Source organism: Ammospiza nelsoni, chromosome 23 (genome assembly GCF_027579445.1).
Source record: "Ammospiza nelsoni isolate bAmmNel1 chromosome 23, bAmmNel1.pri, whole genome shotgun sequence".
In the NCBI taxonomy this organism is placed as follows: domain Eukaryota; kingdom Metazoa; phylum Chordata; class Aves; order Passeriformes; family Passerellidae; genus Ammospiza; species Ammospiza nelsoni.
Genome location: NC_080655.1, coordinates 4,570,589 through 4,586,649, shown reverse-complemented (window position 1 = coordinate 4,586,649; position 16,061 = coordinate 4,570,589). Strand labels below are relative to the sequence as shown.

General features: G+C 42.4%; 1 protein-coding gene across 1 annotated transcript in view; it reads left to right on the top strand.

Moving 5' to 3' along the window:
• The window catches only part of NGF (nerve growth factor), a 28,543-nt gene extending 26,902 nt beyond the window's left edge, over window positions 1-1,641 (top strand). Inside the window, exon 3 of the mRNA XM_059488029.1 lies at window positions 799-1,641. Within this exon, the coding sequence (XP_059344012.1) occupies window positions 810-1,526 (717 nt within the window). The 5' untranslated portion in view covers window positions 799-809 and the 3' untranslated portion in view covers window positions 1,527-1,641. The remainder of the gene's footprint in view (window positions 1-798) is intronic.
• The last annotated feature ends 14,420 nt before the right edge of the window (window positions 1,642-16,061 follow it).

The following is a 16,061-nucleotide window of genomic DNA, read 5'->3' as shown; positions in this document are numbered from 1 at the left end:
AAGTGCTTCATAAACAGTGCTCTAACGACAAATACCAGAGGAATTAATAATAATCTAGCTATTATTTTCTAATGTTCTCGCTTTATTAAGAACACTGATGCTGTCTGAATGAGCTCTTCCGGAAGAACAACATCTGGCACTCACATGAATACCTGATGAAATCCGTATGATCCCGGGTATCTGATAAATTTATGGCCAGAACAGCAGCAGTTTGTGCCCTCCTGCCTCACAGTAACAGTGTCCTTCTCTCTCATTACAGGTTAGAATGTAATGTCCATGTGCTGTTCTACACTCTGACTGCAGTAACAGTGTCTTTCTGTCTCATTCTAGGTCAGAATGTAATGCCCATGATGTTCTACACTCTACAGTAACAGTGCCTTTCTCTCCTGTTCTAGGTCAGAATGTAATTCCTGTGCTGTTCTACACTCTGACTGCAATAACAGTGCCCTTCTCTCTTGTTCTAGGTTAGACTGTAATACCCATGATGTTCTGCACTCTGACTGCAGTAACAGTGCCCTTCTCTCTTGTTCTAGGTCAGAATGTAACACTCATTATGTTCTACACTCTGACTGCAGTAACAGTGTCCTTCTCTCTTGTTCTAGGTTATAATATAATGCCCATGCTGTTCTATGCTCTCACTGCAGTAACAGTGCCTTTATCTCTCGTTCTAGGTCATAATATAATGCCCATGCTGTTCTACACCCTGCAGTAACAGTGCCCTTCTCTTTTGTCCTAGGTTAGAATGTAACACCCATGCTCTTCTGACTGCAGTAACAGTGCCTTTCTGTCTCGTTCTAGGTCAGAACGTAATGCCCATGCTGTTCTACACTCTGACTGTAGCTTTTTTGATCGGCACACAGGCAGCTCCCAAGTCAGAGGACAATGCCCCACTGGAGTTTCCTGCAGAACATTCCCTGCTCAGCACCCGGAGCGACCGACACCGCATTGCCCAGGAGGCTCCGCAGACGTCCCACGGCCACACCGCCTGGAGCCTCGGCAGGAGAGAAGCCCTAAACATCACCGTGGACCCCAAAATCTTTCGGAAGCGGCGTTTCCGCTCTCCCCGGGTGCTGTTCAGCACGGAGCCCCCGCCGCTGGCCGGGCAGGGCCGGAATTTGGGATTTCTCAGCGGCGCGGGGGCTCCCAACAGGACTGCCAGGAGCAGGAGGAGCACGCACCCCGTGCTGCACCGCGGGGAGTTCTCGGTGTGCGACAGCGTCAGCATGTGGGTCGGGGACAAAACCACGGCCACCGACATCAAGGGCAAGGAGGTGACGGTGCTGGGCGAGGTCAACATCAACAACAACATCTTTAAGCAGTATTTTTTCGAGACCAAGTGCAGGGACCCCAAGCCGGTGTCGGGCGGGTGCCGCGGCATCGACGCCAAGCACTGGAACTCGTACTGCACCACCACCCACACCTTCGTCAAGGCCCTGACCATGGAGGGCAAGCAGGCGGCCTGGAGGTTCATCCGCATCGACACCGCCTGCGTCTGCGTGCTCAGCAGGAAGGCAGCCAGGCCCTGAGCCCGCGCCCTCCGACCCCCCTACCTCAGCCTGTAAATTATTTTAAGTTATAAAGGACTGCATGGTATATTTATAGTTTATACAGTACAGAAAGAACCTCATTATTTATTAAACTCTTTTGGAAACCTTTGGTGTTTTGTAAGTTATTTACCGGCAGAGCTCTTTAAAGTGAGTGTTTGTTTTAGTGTCATTCACCTCTACAGCTCTGGGGTGTTGAACGAGCTTTCAGCAAAAAGAAAACATTTTCCACGCAGTTTTCACACGTATTGCTCTCTTCTACAAGAAAATTTCCCTGCCAGTTTATTGTAGGTTTATTTTCAATTGAAATTTTTTTGTCCAAATACCAAGAGACCGAAACAGAACTTTCAAAACTTGCTTCCAGTATTACTAATTATCCATAAAGGTATTAATCATATCTAATTAATCATCTTAGTGAAGTCCTGGTAGAAAAACTAATTCTTCATTGTTGCCAGATCAATTTATAAGTAAGAATTTATAAATTCTTTATAAGTAAGAATATTACTGCATATTTTCAAATTGCCCTCTGTTACTTTAATTGCAAAAATAATCCATTCTGAATTACTTTGGAACATTTGTTTACACAAGAATAGAATCTCAAAATATGTATTTTTGTGTCAAAATGGTATTTTACAGCTCATTACTTCAGAACTATATCGGAATATGAGATTTCAAATGTCAATATACTTATATAAATTTAAAAAGTTCGAGTGCCTTATAATCCAAATTTGATAATTTTCTTAAGCCAGCGTTCCGGTAATGGGACCTGCCATAAGAGCAAGTCTTTTCATGCATGACAGACTAAAATCCAAAAATAAATAATAAAAAAATCACTGAGGCTGTGTTTTAGCAAGGACCCAAAATAACCCTGTGCTCAAGATTTCTGCATGGCGGGGACATCGACCTCCAGAAATACCTGGCAGAGCCCCAGGCCTGAGCTGGGTGTTTCACTGCACTCTCCAAAAGCTGCAGATCCTCTCCTTGTTTCCCTTGGAAGAGCAGCTGTTCTCCATTGCAGAAACTGTTTCAAAACAAATACCATCAAGGTTTTTCAGCGTGGTCCCTTCCAAATCCTAGAGGGCACAGCCACCCTCGGCTCCCCTCCTGCACGGTTCTTGCTTTAATGCAAAAAGCAGAGCTGACCTTTGCTTCCTCCACGTAAGCAGCGCAGCAGGGCAGCAAAATCTCCAGAGAAAACGTGCTGGGGTAAAACAGTGCCAGTGGAATTAACCCAGGCCAGGCAAGAGGTGCTTCCTGGTGGGACAGTGCCAGTCTGTGTGACGTGGAGGGCACAGCCACCACCCCTGAGCATCTCTGCTCTGCCAGTTTTCACTCCCCTCCAATAAGGTTTTATGGTGTGGGGCAGCAATGTCCCACTGAGAAAGTATGGCTCTCTCCAGAACAACATATTTGCAATATTTTTGTGAATAATCACTTATCTGAAATGCTGAGGAGGAGAGGCAGGCTCCTGGCTGTCCTGATCCTCCAAATAACAACTTGTTTTGGAGCAGGGGAGGCAAGGAAATCACAGAGGTCTCAGGTGCCCTGACCCAGCAGCAGAACCCTGTCACCGCCACAGGAGGGACGGAGGGACATCAGTGACACACAGTGTTCTGAGGCAGAGGAAAGCAGGGAATTCGAGCAGGCTGTGCTCCTCAGTGCCCTTAAAGCCAAGGTGACAAATTGCTGTAGAACTGTTTTCTAAGCCTGACACAATGGGAGTAGAGAAGAATGGAGCTGCTGCTCATTCAGAACTAAGTTTATGGAGACTGAGATTATTTTACCACTGACATAAGAGAACTGCAATTGAAAGTGTCTTCTGAATGCCTTTGGTAATTCCAAACATGTGTACGACCTGGCATTTCTTCAAAAGCCCTGAAAGTGATGCCTTTGTTCCTTGGGACAGCTGGAAAGGGACTTCTGACAAGGACGCTTGGTGATGGGTGGGGGGGGGTGGCTTTAAACTGAAGGAGGGCAGAAGGGCAGATTTAGATGGGATATTGGGGAGAAATTCCTCCCTGTCAGGGTGATGAAGCCCTGGCACAGAGCAACTTTGGCTGCCCCATCCTTGGAAGTGTCCAAGGCCAGGTTGGACAGGGCTTGGAGCAACCTGGGACAGTGGAAGGTGTCCCTGCCATGGCAGGGTTTGGAAGAAAATGATCCTAAAGATTCCTTTCAGTCCAAACCACTCTGGGATTCCATGATAATTAAAGCAATATTGGGAGCTGCCATCCCTAATTAGAGATCCCATCAAGAGGCTACACAGCAGAGCAAAGGGGGAAATCTGTTTGTTAATGTCACTTTAGGGAGACAAGAAAACAATTTCAGGATTTAACTGCTCAGCAAGAAATTGCTGGGTTCTGAGTGAGATCTCAGGTGATCAAACCTAACCCACAACTGCAGGAGAAGGGATGTGGGACAGAAGGGCCAGGTGACACCACAGCTCAACTCCCACTGCTGAAACAAAAGCTGCCAAAGCACCCAAATCAGCCTCATCTGCTTTGTTTCTGCTTTTACAAGTGAAAGTAAATTATCTATTTACTTTCACTTGTAAAAGCTGCATTAAAATCTGTATGGTGAGTCAAGACTACAGCTCAGCATGGAGAATGGAGCTGATGCCCTGCTCAGCTTTTTGTGTAAGGTGACAATAACTGAAAAACCTGTGAGGAAGAATCTTCATAGACCAACTTTGTTCAACACTAACTGCTCACTCACAGCTCTCTGCATTTCCCAGCAGTTCCTCAGGTGCCCTCAGCTTTTGGAACAAGTGCTACTCACTGAGTGCTGAATTCTCTTCCCACTGTTCAAGAAAAGAAGTCTACCAGTTTTAATTATATATATATATATATATATATATATATATATATATATATATATATATATATATATAAGTATGATAACCAACTGCTTCCCTAAAGATGGAGCATCTTCATTTCTTCTTAAAGCCCTACTTCTAAATATAAGGACTGAAAACATTTGTGGCTAAGAAAAAATAAAGCTACTTCATCTGAAAGGAGATCAACTATACAGACTGCTATGAAGCAGTTTGACTGGGAGAATTACATCATTGCTAATTCAAGAATCTGAAATTCTCTTTAGAATCTGAGGACAGAAAAGCGAGATCCTTACACTTAAAAAGCAAATCAGATCAATCTGGTTTCACCTTTAGCCAAATGCCACACGGCTGACACCCACAATTTCACTCCTGCTCAGTGGGTCTGACTAAGGAGTGAAGATTAAATTTTGCCTGGAGGAAAACAGATCAATCTCTAGAGAGATGGATCACAATCAGTTTCCATCAGCCAGCATGGGACTCATCCTCTAATCACTGCTGTAATTAGTTTGGTGGGGCTTTTTTTGAGGGGAGTGTGGGAGGCGGCAACAACCCATCTAAAACCCCACCGGTTACTCAGTCACTCCTGCTGCTGAGGGGATGCCAAGAAATACCAGAAAGCCTGGACTGCCAAAAAACCCATTCCAACCCCTACACCTGCAACCAGGCTGCACTTCATGGGGCCTGGGTGATTATTTTCACTCAGTGCAATACAGACAGGAAATGTTGACACTGACAGAGAAGAGGTGGTTTACATAACAGTCCTGCTTTCTCCCGGTTTCCTCTCACCCCTTACATGACACTGCTGCTCCACTCTCTAATCCCTTGTTCAAACATGTAATTAAGCAGCAGCCACACCCTTGCCAGCTCTTCCTTAGCAAGCTACACCTCAGGAGAGCAATTACAACCACTGGGGAATTTACTTGCAGGGTTTGGAATCGCTGTGTGTGTGTTTTCACTTTTCTCAGTCTGTTTTTCTGAGGGATTCTGTGCTCTGGAGAAGTCAGTGTCTCTGTGCCTACAAACGTTCTGCTGCGGCATCTCCAGCCTGATGTAAATCATTGGGCCTGATATTCAATCCTGAATCCTTTGGTCAGTAAAACCATCAAGGATTGTACATTGACACTTCAGTATCACCCTGCTTTGACAAGTGAAAAGGAATGAGCAAAACCTAAGGAACACTGAATGCAGCCCAAGGCAGAACAAAATATGGAATTAGCACTGAGCAGCAGTTTAATACATAGAGAAAACACTCCAGCAGGATGCCTGACATGGGGCTAAAACTAAGAAAATACAGAATTATCCAGCTTCTAATCTGGCCAGGAGACATCATCCATTGGTTTTAGACAGCAGAAGGGAATCCTAGCAGGACCAGTATCTTGTTAGAAACATGGATGTTCTTTGGTTTGGTTGGTGTTAAAGAAGCTCAGATGAACACCTCTTTCCTGTATGCCCAATTTTACAGCAGAACCCAGGCCTCAAATTACCAGATAAAATATTTAGTCCTTATCCTTACAGTGATAACTGTTCTGTAATTATTGTTTTTACTTCAACAATCTATTCAGCACTTTCTCAGCGTTCTTTTGAGTTTTCCTTCTTGTCCTTCTAGATTTCAAACACCAAATACTCCCCAGGGAATCAGAAATTCGTAGCTTTTGGAGGGTTTCCCTAAACTCTCTGAGACATGAAGAGGAACAGTGAAGCTGCCAAGTTTTGCTGTGCACCTTTGCTGTCTGAATGATGGGGACACTGCAATCTGACAATTAAAGTGGGTGGGATGGAGTAGGAAGTTATTCTGTTGTGTTTCTGACAAACTGTTCTGGAGGAAATTTTTTTCTTCCTCTGCACCAAAAGAAAAATAAAACCAATCCAGACCTGCTCATGTCTAAGTCAGTTGTTGGGAAGGATGAAAGTTTGACAAGAAAGTCTCACAAATATGTGTGCTTGGCAGAAAGGTTTTTAAATGTAGAGTCTGATGAAGGAATAGAGATGGAAGCAAGTTTTGATAGAGAAGAAAAGAATTGCTGAGCCAGTCTTACTGGAAGCTAAAAGGCAAAAGGTGTGTTAGTTAGAAGGGGTTTTTATGGCTTAGAGCAAAGGATAAACCCACCCAAACAATATGTTTTTACCAAGCAGAAAGAGAGCACAGGCAAACAAGTCAGCAAAGTTATAAGTAGAAAAAAGGTCTCAGAATTTTCCACTGCAAGAAAACTGGGAAACAACTTCTAGCTTAAACTGCAATGTACTAACTTTTAGTGATTGGAGAACAGTAACATGAATATGGTAATACCAGTAGTTATGATAGGCTAGAGATAATAGTTAAGGTATCGATTGGTTCTACTGTATTGAGATGATCAGCAAAGAAAAGTATAGAATGCATTGTAACCAAAAGAAAAGTATAGAATGCCTTTGTAACCTAAACTAAGAATCTCCAGGCCTGCCTGCAGCTGGAGCTGACAGCTGTAGGCACAGCTCTGTCACCCATCACCCTGGACTGCTGTAACCTCTTGGATGGAATAAACTGCATTTTGAAGAGCTGCCTGGAGTCCCACATCTCTCATTCAGGCTCTTACAGTCAGTGAAATGGATTTCTGCTTCAAATGTGAATGGCTTTTTCTTTTGAAGCATTGCTTAGGCACACATGGCTTTTAAATAGAATATTGCCAGCACAAACCCCACCAGACCCACTGTGCAAAGTGGTGCCTGTGTGAAGGCTCCTTCTGCCTGGAAAAGGCAAGCCTGTACTGAGCACACTGACTCACGGATTGCCTCTTTTTTTATCATCCCTATTTCCATAATCCAGCACACACGGGGGGCCCTGACAGGCATTTAGCAAGATCTTGCCCCCAGGGCTGTGATCCAAGCTGATGGGTGCAGGAGTGACTCACGGGGCTGGAAAGCTCTGGGTAACCTCAGCCCAGGTGATGCCTTCAGCCCGGGATGAACACAGATGCTCATGGCACCTCTGTGCAAAACACATCTGCTGTTGTTCCTGATCAGATGTGTCCTCTGGGGATTTTGTTCCGTTTCCCTTTTTTCCTCTTGAATCATTGGATTTGGGTACATTCCAGTCCTACTGCACAGAGTCCAAGTCTGAGAACAAGTTAAGCTGTGGCAGGAAGGAAGGAGTGTGCACAGCCCCAATTCCCTGGTGACAGGTCTATTAAGCAATAAATAATGAGCCTTTTATTACAGGTTCTAATTAGAACAGGGCTTGTCTGATTTAGGAGCTCATTCCAAAATTCAGTTTGATCTGTTGTAGTGACATTCAAGCTCTATTTGTTTTCTTTTTGGATTGATGATGCACAGGAAGAAAAGGGAAAGGAAAAGTGTTCGTGTCACCAGCTGCAAAGGATTGCTTTGGTTCTAGGCTCCTTACAGAGACTGGAACCCAAATTTCTAAGAACATGTGCATTCCAACCCTTCAGACACTGTGAGTTGACATTTTAAGTGGGGTGGAACATGCTGGACACAGGCAGGAGCTGGTCAACAGGGAAATAACAAGAGAATGTGCTCAATTTGCTAGACAATGCACTATATCAAACCTATAAATGTAAAACCCAAGCTTTTATTTTGTTTTCTCACACAAGGTCCAGAATGCTTTTCAGAAAGTCATGGAAAACATTTTCTTATTAAGGTAGTAAAAAGCCAAGCAGACAGATTTTGCACAAATTTTTTAAGAGCCTTTACGTCACTGACAACAATTATAAGAAATTTTAAGCCACAAATATTGTTTAGCAAACAGTAAAACTGGAGGCTTTGTTAAAAATATTCTGAATCAGAACAGCTGTAATGAGCTCAAATGAAGAAGTGAAGGTGACCAGAATGCAAAATATTGTGCAAAGTCCCTTGTCCTCCATTAACTTCTCAAGACTATAAATCAGAATAGACAAGGAGAGCAGAAAAGAGGTTTTGGAATCATATCCATAAATTTAGATGATTAGTAGCACAGGAAAAGCAGTATCTAATGGGAAAGTGCTGTTCTAAACTGGGACTGTTTACTGGGGAATGATGGAAGCCCAATCCTCTTGTTCTAGGAAGTCAAGAGTTCTTGAAGTTCCCTTTCAAACTGCGCTCCCAAAGCAGATCCCCGAAGCCAAAGACAACAAACTTGGCCAGGGTTATTGTCAGGCTGAAGCAAACAACTCCTCAGCTGTGTGCTGCAGGAGCTGTGAGCCCAGAGAGCCCAGCCAGGCACCAGCAGCATCCCCAGAGCCCAGCAGGAGCTCCTGCAGCATTATTTGCCACACTCAGCTCTGCCACAGAACTGCAGAAACCCTTGGTGCCACCAGGCCAGGAGCTGATGCAGAAAAGCCATTTCCAACTCTTCTTGCTCCACCCTGGCCACATCAGCACAGTGACCTGCACAGAATGCAGCTCATTATGCATTGAAGGGATTGATACAATTAGTGACTAATTGCTGACGTGGGAAAGAGAAAGAAAACAAACATTTGGGTTACTTGCTCTTGACATTCTTCTGTTGGAGTTTCCATGCTTCATCCATGCTGCTGCAGTAAGAGAGAGCTCAGAGCTAGGAGAATAATTTATTTAAAAATTACCAGGTGGTAATAAAGCTTCTGGGAGAAGTTAAAGGTTTTCTGTGGCAATAAAGCTTCTGGGAGTAGTTAAAGGTTTTCTGTGGCAATAAAGCTTCTGGGAGAAGTTAAAAGGTTTTCTGCTGTGCCCTGAGTGCAATCAGTTACTCTGATTGCAATTTCTACAGCCAGCACAGGGAGGAGAGTGGAACTGAAAATTAAGGCTACACATTCCAGGAGTAGCAGATCCTGTAGAAGCTCAGCACTGGTGACAAACCCCCATTTTCATACAATCATGGAATGGTTTGAGTTGAAGGGACCTTAAGGCTCATCCCAACCCAGCCCTACCATGGCAGGAACACCTTCCACTATCCCAGGTTGCTCCAAGCCCTGTCCAACTTGGCCTTGGACATTTCCAGGGATCCACAGTTTCTCTGGGAATTCCATTCCAGCCCCTCACTACCCCCACAGGGAAGAATAGCTTGCTAACATCTGATCTAACCTACTCTCTGTCACTTTAGAACCATCCAATTAAGTTACATCAAGAGATTTTTCTTTCTGGAAATGCAAGATGGAGTCCCCAGCATCTCAAGTATAACCAACCCAAAATTTTCTTGAAAACTGCACTTGAAATACAAATTGCTGCTATTTCTCCAATGTATTAAAGACATTATAGGTCCTAATTGTCTGATTTGCTTAAAAGTAGCCAGACATTTATTTGGAGAATTTAAGATACAGATTGTCTTATCTACAAAGGATTTGGGATAAATTGGAAAAAAATATTATTCATCTAATCTTCCCTAAACTCAGATCACCTTCAGCTTTATCAAACTGCTTAGACATTGTCTGATGTGAGTGAAGAGATGATTCATTTGGTGATTAATAACTCCCAATACAGCTGTCATCAGCAAGGCTTAAACACCAACTTCAGAACATCAAAGCCATGGAGGGCAAACAGGGAGAATCAAATTAATAAATGGGATTTTTGTAAACTGGATTTGCTCTGGCTCCTTTAGCACTGGGCTGAATAATGGTGTTGACTGTAATAGTTTATTCTTAATGTTCATAACAACCCATCATTCTTCAGACAAGTATACAGCACTTATCTTCCCATCCATCAAGCAGCCCTGCGTTTGTGTTAACCAGTTGTAACAGGATCTTGTGTTTGAGCATCAAAGGTGAATCAACAAACACTTCACACTGTCACTTTCTCAGCATGGCTCAGTTTCTGTTTTGGTTTAGCCAATTTTCCCCATCCCATTTTTATTTCTCTTTTATTTTAATTTTTTTTTTTGTGCTCAGGATCTTGCTTATTAATATAATTTCTAAAATGCTCCTCAACAGCAGCAGCTCTCATTCATTTTTTCCCCTATTTTTTGCAATATATTTCAGTTACCTGCTTTGCACCTCGTGCCATAAACCTTCACTTATTTCTCAAATTGTCACCCAGGAGATGCTGTGACTCTTCCCTAAGAGGTGACCATGCACAGGGTGGGTGTTCCATCAATCTGAGCCTTCAAACCAGGTTTTATTCCTTCCCAAAGGATCTTCCCTGTCAATACCCTAAAGTGAAATGGCAGCTGGAGGCAGGAGCACCCCAGTCAGTTTCTGATGAATGGTGGCTGGGGGAAAAAAAGACATTTTACCCTGCAGAGCTCCTGCAGAACAGGCTGCAACAGCACCAGTGCTCTTCCCTGACACAGCCTCTGTCACTCAGAGCTTCCCCTCAAGTATTTATTAAATTCTCTGTTTTTCAGCCAAGCATCAGTTAGAGCTGGAGGTAAGCCCACCCCTCCAGAGGATTCAGAACAACCCATGGAAATAATCAATTTCTTGGCCATTTGCCCTGGATGTGTGAGAGCTCTGCAGTCCCCTCCACTGGAAAACTGCTGAAGAGAGCTCTCTGCAAGGCTGGCCCTTTGCAGACACCTGGGCAATGTGAAGGAGCTCCTAGACAGAAACTGAACAATGTTTTATTTACTTTATTTATTTATTTGAGGCAGACCTGGAAAATGAGCAAAACCACATGCACTTATAGCATTTATTTTGTGTTTCACATTTCCCTGGCAATCTCTGTGTAGGTACCACATCTCAAGCATCATTGTAAAGCCCTAAAACACCCTTTCAAAGAAAAAGTACGTTTTTGAAAAGGCTTTTTTGTTGGTTTATTGAGGGACTTTGTTTGTTTGTTTGTTTATTGATTAAATAAAGCAGCCACAAGGATAAAAAATGTTTCTGGGCTGGCTCCAGTTGCTTTCCTGGCTTTTTGCCAGTGATGTTCATATCAGGGGTTGCTCAAACTAGGAAACAGTAGTTTTGCCATTTACTCACACAAAAACTTGGGAGCTCTGGTATTTTTTTAGTACACATTGCTAACAGGGTTCAAGAATACCCTCTCCTCTGTCATGTGGCTCTGGCTGTGCATAAACATTGCTTTGACCAATAGGGGCAAAATTAGAGACTTCCCAGAATGATTTGTTGCATTCTCACGACAGTTGCGATCCCAGACTGGATTAGATCCAGTGGGAAAATGTTTAGACAAAGTCCTGCAGCAAAGAACACTCCTGAGAGATGGGCCTAGGACACAGGGCAAGGTTACAGCCAGGCCTGGAGGAATGTGCCACAGGGAGGTGTCTTGGAATGCTCTGTCTGGTTTTAGGGAGCAAAAAAAAATGGGAGCATCCAGCAAATGTGCAGCCACATTCATGTTCTTCCCTGGGAGGGTGGGGAGGCCCTGGCAGAGAAGCTCTGGCTGCCCCTGTGTAGTGGTTTTGGTTTGTTAATTTGAGATTTTTTCAATTTTGAGGGTTTTTTTGGCTAATAGTTTAAAGAGTGTGGCAGGTTTGGTGTTGGTTAATTACTAATGTATTAATATTATTTTTATAACAACAATATTCTATTAATGCTATAATATTTATATAATATATAATATATAATATATAATATATAATATATAATATATAATATATAATATATAATATATAATATATAATATATAATATATAATATATAATATATAATATATAATATATAATATATAATATATAATAGATAATAGATAATAGATAATATATAATAGATAATATATAATATATTGTATATTGTATATTACATATTTCATATTACTTAAATATTCTATATATTCTATATTGTATATTGTATATTATATATTATATATATAATATTGTATATTGTATATTGTATATTATAGCAATATAAAATAATATTTTATTAATATTATTAATGTATTCATGTTATTTTTTTGTGTGAGATAGGATTAGAAGAAAGGTAGAATATGTTTAAAACTTTAAAAGGGTATAAAGAAAAAAATATTGATAGCAATTAAAAGAAAGAGTAATAAGAATTGGAATAAAATGAAGATCTCACTTCCAGAGATCCCTGGAAGTGTCCAAGGCCAGGTTGGAGCAACCTGGGATAGGGGAAGGTTTTGAGGTTAGAATGGGATGAGCTTTAAGGTCCCTCCCAACCCAAACCACTTTGGAATTCTAAGATCTGCAATACCAACGATTTGGTTCAGCTCATGTTACCCAAATATCATGAAATGGAAACCATAAAGAACAAGGAGAAACATGGGGAGAACAGAAAAGGAAGGTATCACTCAACCCTCTCTTCAAACACTCTCTCCTGACCATTAGATTTTAGATTTCAAGAGCTTTAGGAAATATTTAGTTTAAGACTACTCCTAATTCAGTGATCCAGAAGGACAGATAAGCACATCAGGACTGAGAGCTGGAAAGTGCAAATGCAGCATGAAATTGGAAGCAGGAACATGGTCTTAGCACCTCCCCTGTGCTGCACCAGCCAGAGCTTAACCAGCCTCCGATGCCTTAAAAACTTAAGCCCCTACTCATTTATCCTCATCAAGTACTTTAGAGCAACATTTCCTAACAGTTGCTTGGGGTTTTTGCCTCCTTCCTTCTGGTTTCCCCTTTCTTCTTCTGTGAGAGTTGTTTGGACTCGTTCAGTTTGCAGATTCCACTCAAGGCTGTGCTTCTCATTCAAGACATTTCTACTCTCAAAGGCATTTTTGCCTTTCCTTCACTTTGAATGAAGACTCTGCAACCTGCACAGCCTTGCCTTTTTAGCCCCTTCCAATGAGTTTTATTCCTGTTTGTTCCTCACTGCTCCAGCAGATTGCTCTGCAGGTTTCTGCACACATCCACGCAACACTGAAACAGTGAATTCTGCCTGGAAATCTGACACACATACTGTTAGAAGTTCATGAAACCTGCATTCCTGCAGTCATATTGTGACAGCATGCTGAGGAATACATTTCCTGACTCAGGTGACACCATTACTCAGCTTTTCCTACCCTCTTTGATTGCTGGAATATTACCTAAAGCTGTTTAGAAGATAGAAGATGTGTGAAATTGAAATCATCTGGAGACAGCTTCTTGTCTGCCACTGCTGACAGGTAACATTACAAGAACTAATTCACTGGTGTTGTTAAATGCCTGTTACTTTTGTTCACATCTTTGCTGTGAAGGCACAGAACATCCTTTGTCAAGCAGAGTTTAATCAACAGCAAAAGATAGAATACGTAGGAATGACTTGGTGGTGCTTCAATTATCTTCCATTTTATGTTTATTCTTAGTGTTTAAGTTGCCTTCCTCTCTAAACCAGAGATCAAAGTGAAATTTCTTTTATTTATTATATATATAGACAAAATAAAGGTGTAGCACAAATGAGGTGACTCCTCTAAAGCTGCTTCTGAAGGAATCCTGCAGTCAGCTGAGAACATTTTCATTTTGTTTCTTCCATTTGATCTCCTCAGAAACATATTTTTCACATGATTCCTCACATTTTACTCCCATTTTGATATACATTATATATATACTTAATTATCAGTGTGATGGAAGCAGCAGAAGGTGGTGGTGCTCCTCCATGACAGCTCTGACTCTGCAGGCAGGGGCTCAGGCTCCAGCTGAGGGATGGTTTGGAGCAGTAACAGAGGAAAGATGAGCCCACTGCTCTCAACATGGCAATTCTGGTGCCTTTGGGACAGTCTGGTCCCAAAAAGAGGGGGAAAACTTCAAGGCTCTTGGTTCATTTTATCAGCATAGGAAAAGAAAATGGGAGAAAAACAGAGATAAGAAATACAGGACCCCTGAGCAAACAGCAGCAAACCAAAAACCTTCTTAACTTTGCCAAAGCCAGCTGCTTTTAGCACCTAAACAGGATTTTGGTATTACTGTAAAAGTAATAATCTGTGCTCCTGTTTAGCCTCTTCCTTAATAAATATAAGAGACTGAGGGAGCTGGGAATGAGCAAGGAATCAAAGAAACATTTCAGCCTCCTGTATTGGAGCTCACCACCCAAACTCTGCATGGATCCTGAGGACACACCAGTGTCACCAGGAGTCTGGGAAACCACATCTGGGAAAGGCAAATGCACTTCAGTGGTGGTGGAAGGTTCAGCAGCTCACTGCCATCCTCATTTTGCACAAGGACACAGCAATGTAATTCCCACAGAGCTGCTGGAGCAGGAGGCAAAGTGCTACAGAAAGGAATCAGCTCAGAGCCATGGACAGACCTCCCCTCTCCATCCTCCCTGCCAAGGCTGGAATAAACAGAATTTATTGTTGTAATCATCCCTCATCATGGCCTGCACACATCCTGTACCATCACCAGCATATTCCATAGGCCTTGTGCCCCTCTTTGCCTAAACTTTTAACCATCTTTTAATTTATAAATAACATTTAAGTTCATATTTCAAAAGCATGCAGGCTCTTGGATTCTATAAAATCACCAAGAAATCACCTTTACTTCCCACAATGTAGATCCAGAGCATCCAAAGTCTGTTTGCTTGTTATATTAATAGAATTCAGAAAATTGCTCTACAACATTCCTAAAAAAGAGAATCAGCCAAAGTTAGACTTGGCATCTGCACAAGTCTCAGTTATTTTTTGGAATACTTTGACAACACTCTTATGTTATTGTCTCCGGGTTCATTTTTCTGTTCATGTATTCCCCAAAGAAGGAAAGAATGGTATTCCTGTTCTCTGAATAAGGACACATCTTGCTTGTCAGAGAGATTTAATTATTTATTTTCCCTTCTCCTTCTTGAATTGTTGGATCTTCAGGATCAGGAGGTTTCAGGTCCTTCAAAATCTTGCTCTTCAGAGAAAGTCATCCTAACTGCCTCAAATAAAGAAACAAGAACAGAGTTTTACCTGCAGAGCTGGCACCTTCAATTATTGTCCTTTCAGCTGCTGACTGCAGGGAGAGCCTTTGGACAGCACAGAGAACCTGTTAGGTTCCTAAATCTGAGTTAGTGGCACAGAAAACATGATAGGTTCCTAAATCTGATTTAGTAACACAGAAAACCTATTAGGTTTCTAAATCTGAGTTAGTGGCACAGAAAACCTGAGCTGCTCCGTGCTGGCAGGAGCACTGTGACAGAGCTCCAGCTCCACAGGTTCCACTTGGCCTCACCTGGGTGCACCTGGGGACAAAATAAAGGTGTAGGAGGAACGAGGTGACTCCTCCAAAGCTGCTTCTGAAGGAACCCTGCAGTCAATTGAGAACATTTTCATTTTCTTTCTTCCATTTGATCTCCTCAGAAACACATTTTTCATATTATTCCTCACATTTTACTTCCATCTGGTTTCAGCTTTTGATTAGAAACTTGGAAGCTCAGCCTTAACAGCTCAGTGCAGAGACCTGAGCTGCTTCCAGCCATATTCCTCCTTGGAGGATCTGAACTCAGCCTTATGGTTCCTTTTACTGAGGCTGTAGCCTCAGTAAATAGTTTGCAACTCTTGGAAAGAGCAAAAACTCTTGCAAACAGAGGAGGGGTTTGTTATCCTGAAAGAAACAAAACCTGCAAGACAGATGATACTGATTGAAAAATATTTGCTATGCAAAGTGGTGCTTACGGGGAGGTTGCAAATTGCCAGGTTTATCAGGCAGGACTCAATGCACATTGAAATGTTGGTTGACATCTCACCAGGAATAGAGCCCTGATATCTGAGCTCAGCCCAGAATTCATTGTATTGATTGTATGGATGGGGCTGTAAAATTGTAGAACCACAGAATTGTTTGGGTTGGGAACTTAAAACTCATCCAGTGCCACCCCTGCCATGGCAGGGACACCTTCCACTGTCCCAGGTTTTCTCCCAGCCCTGTC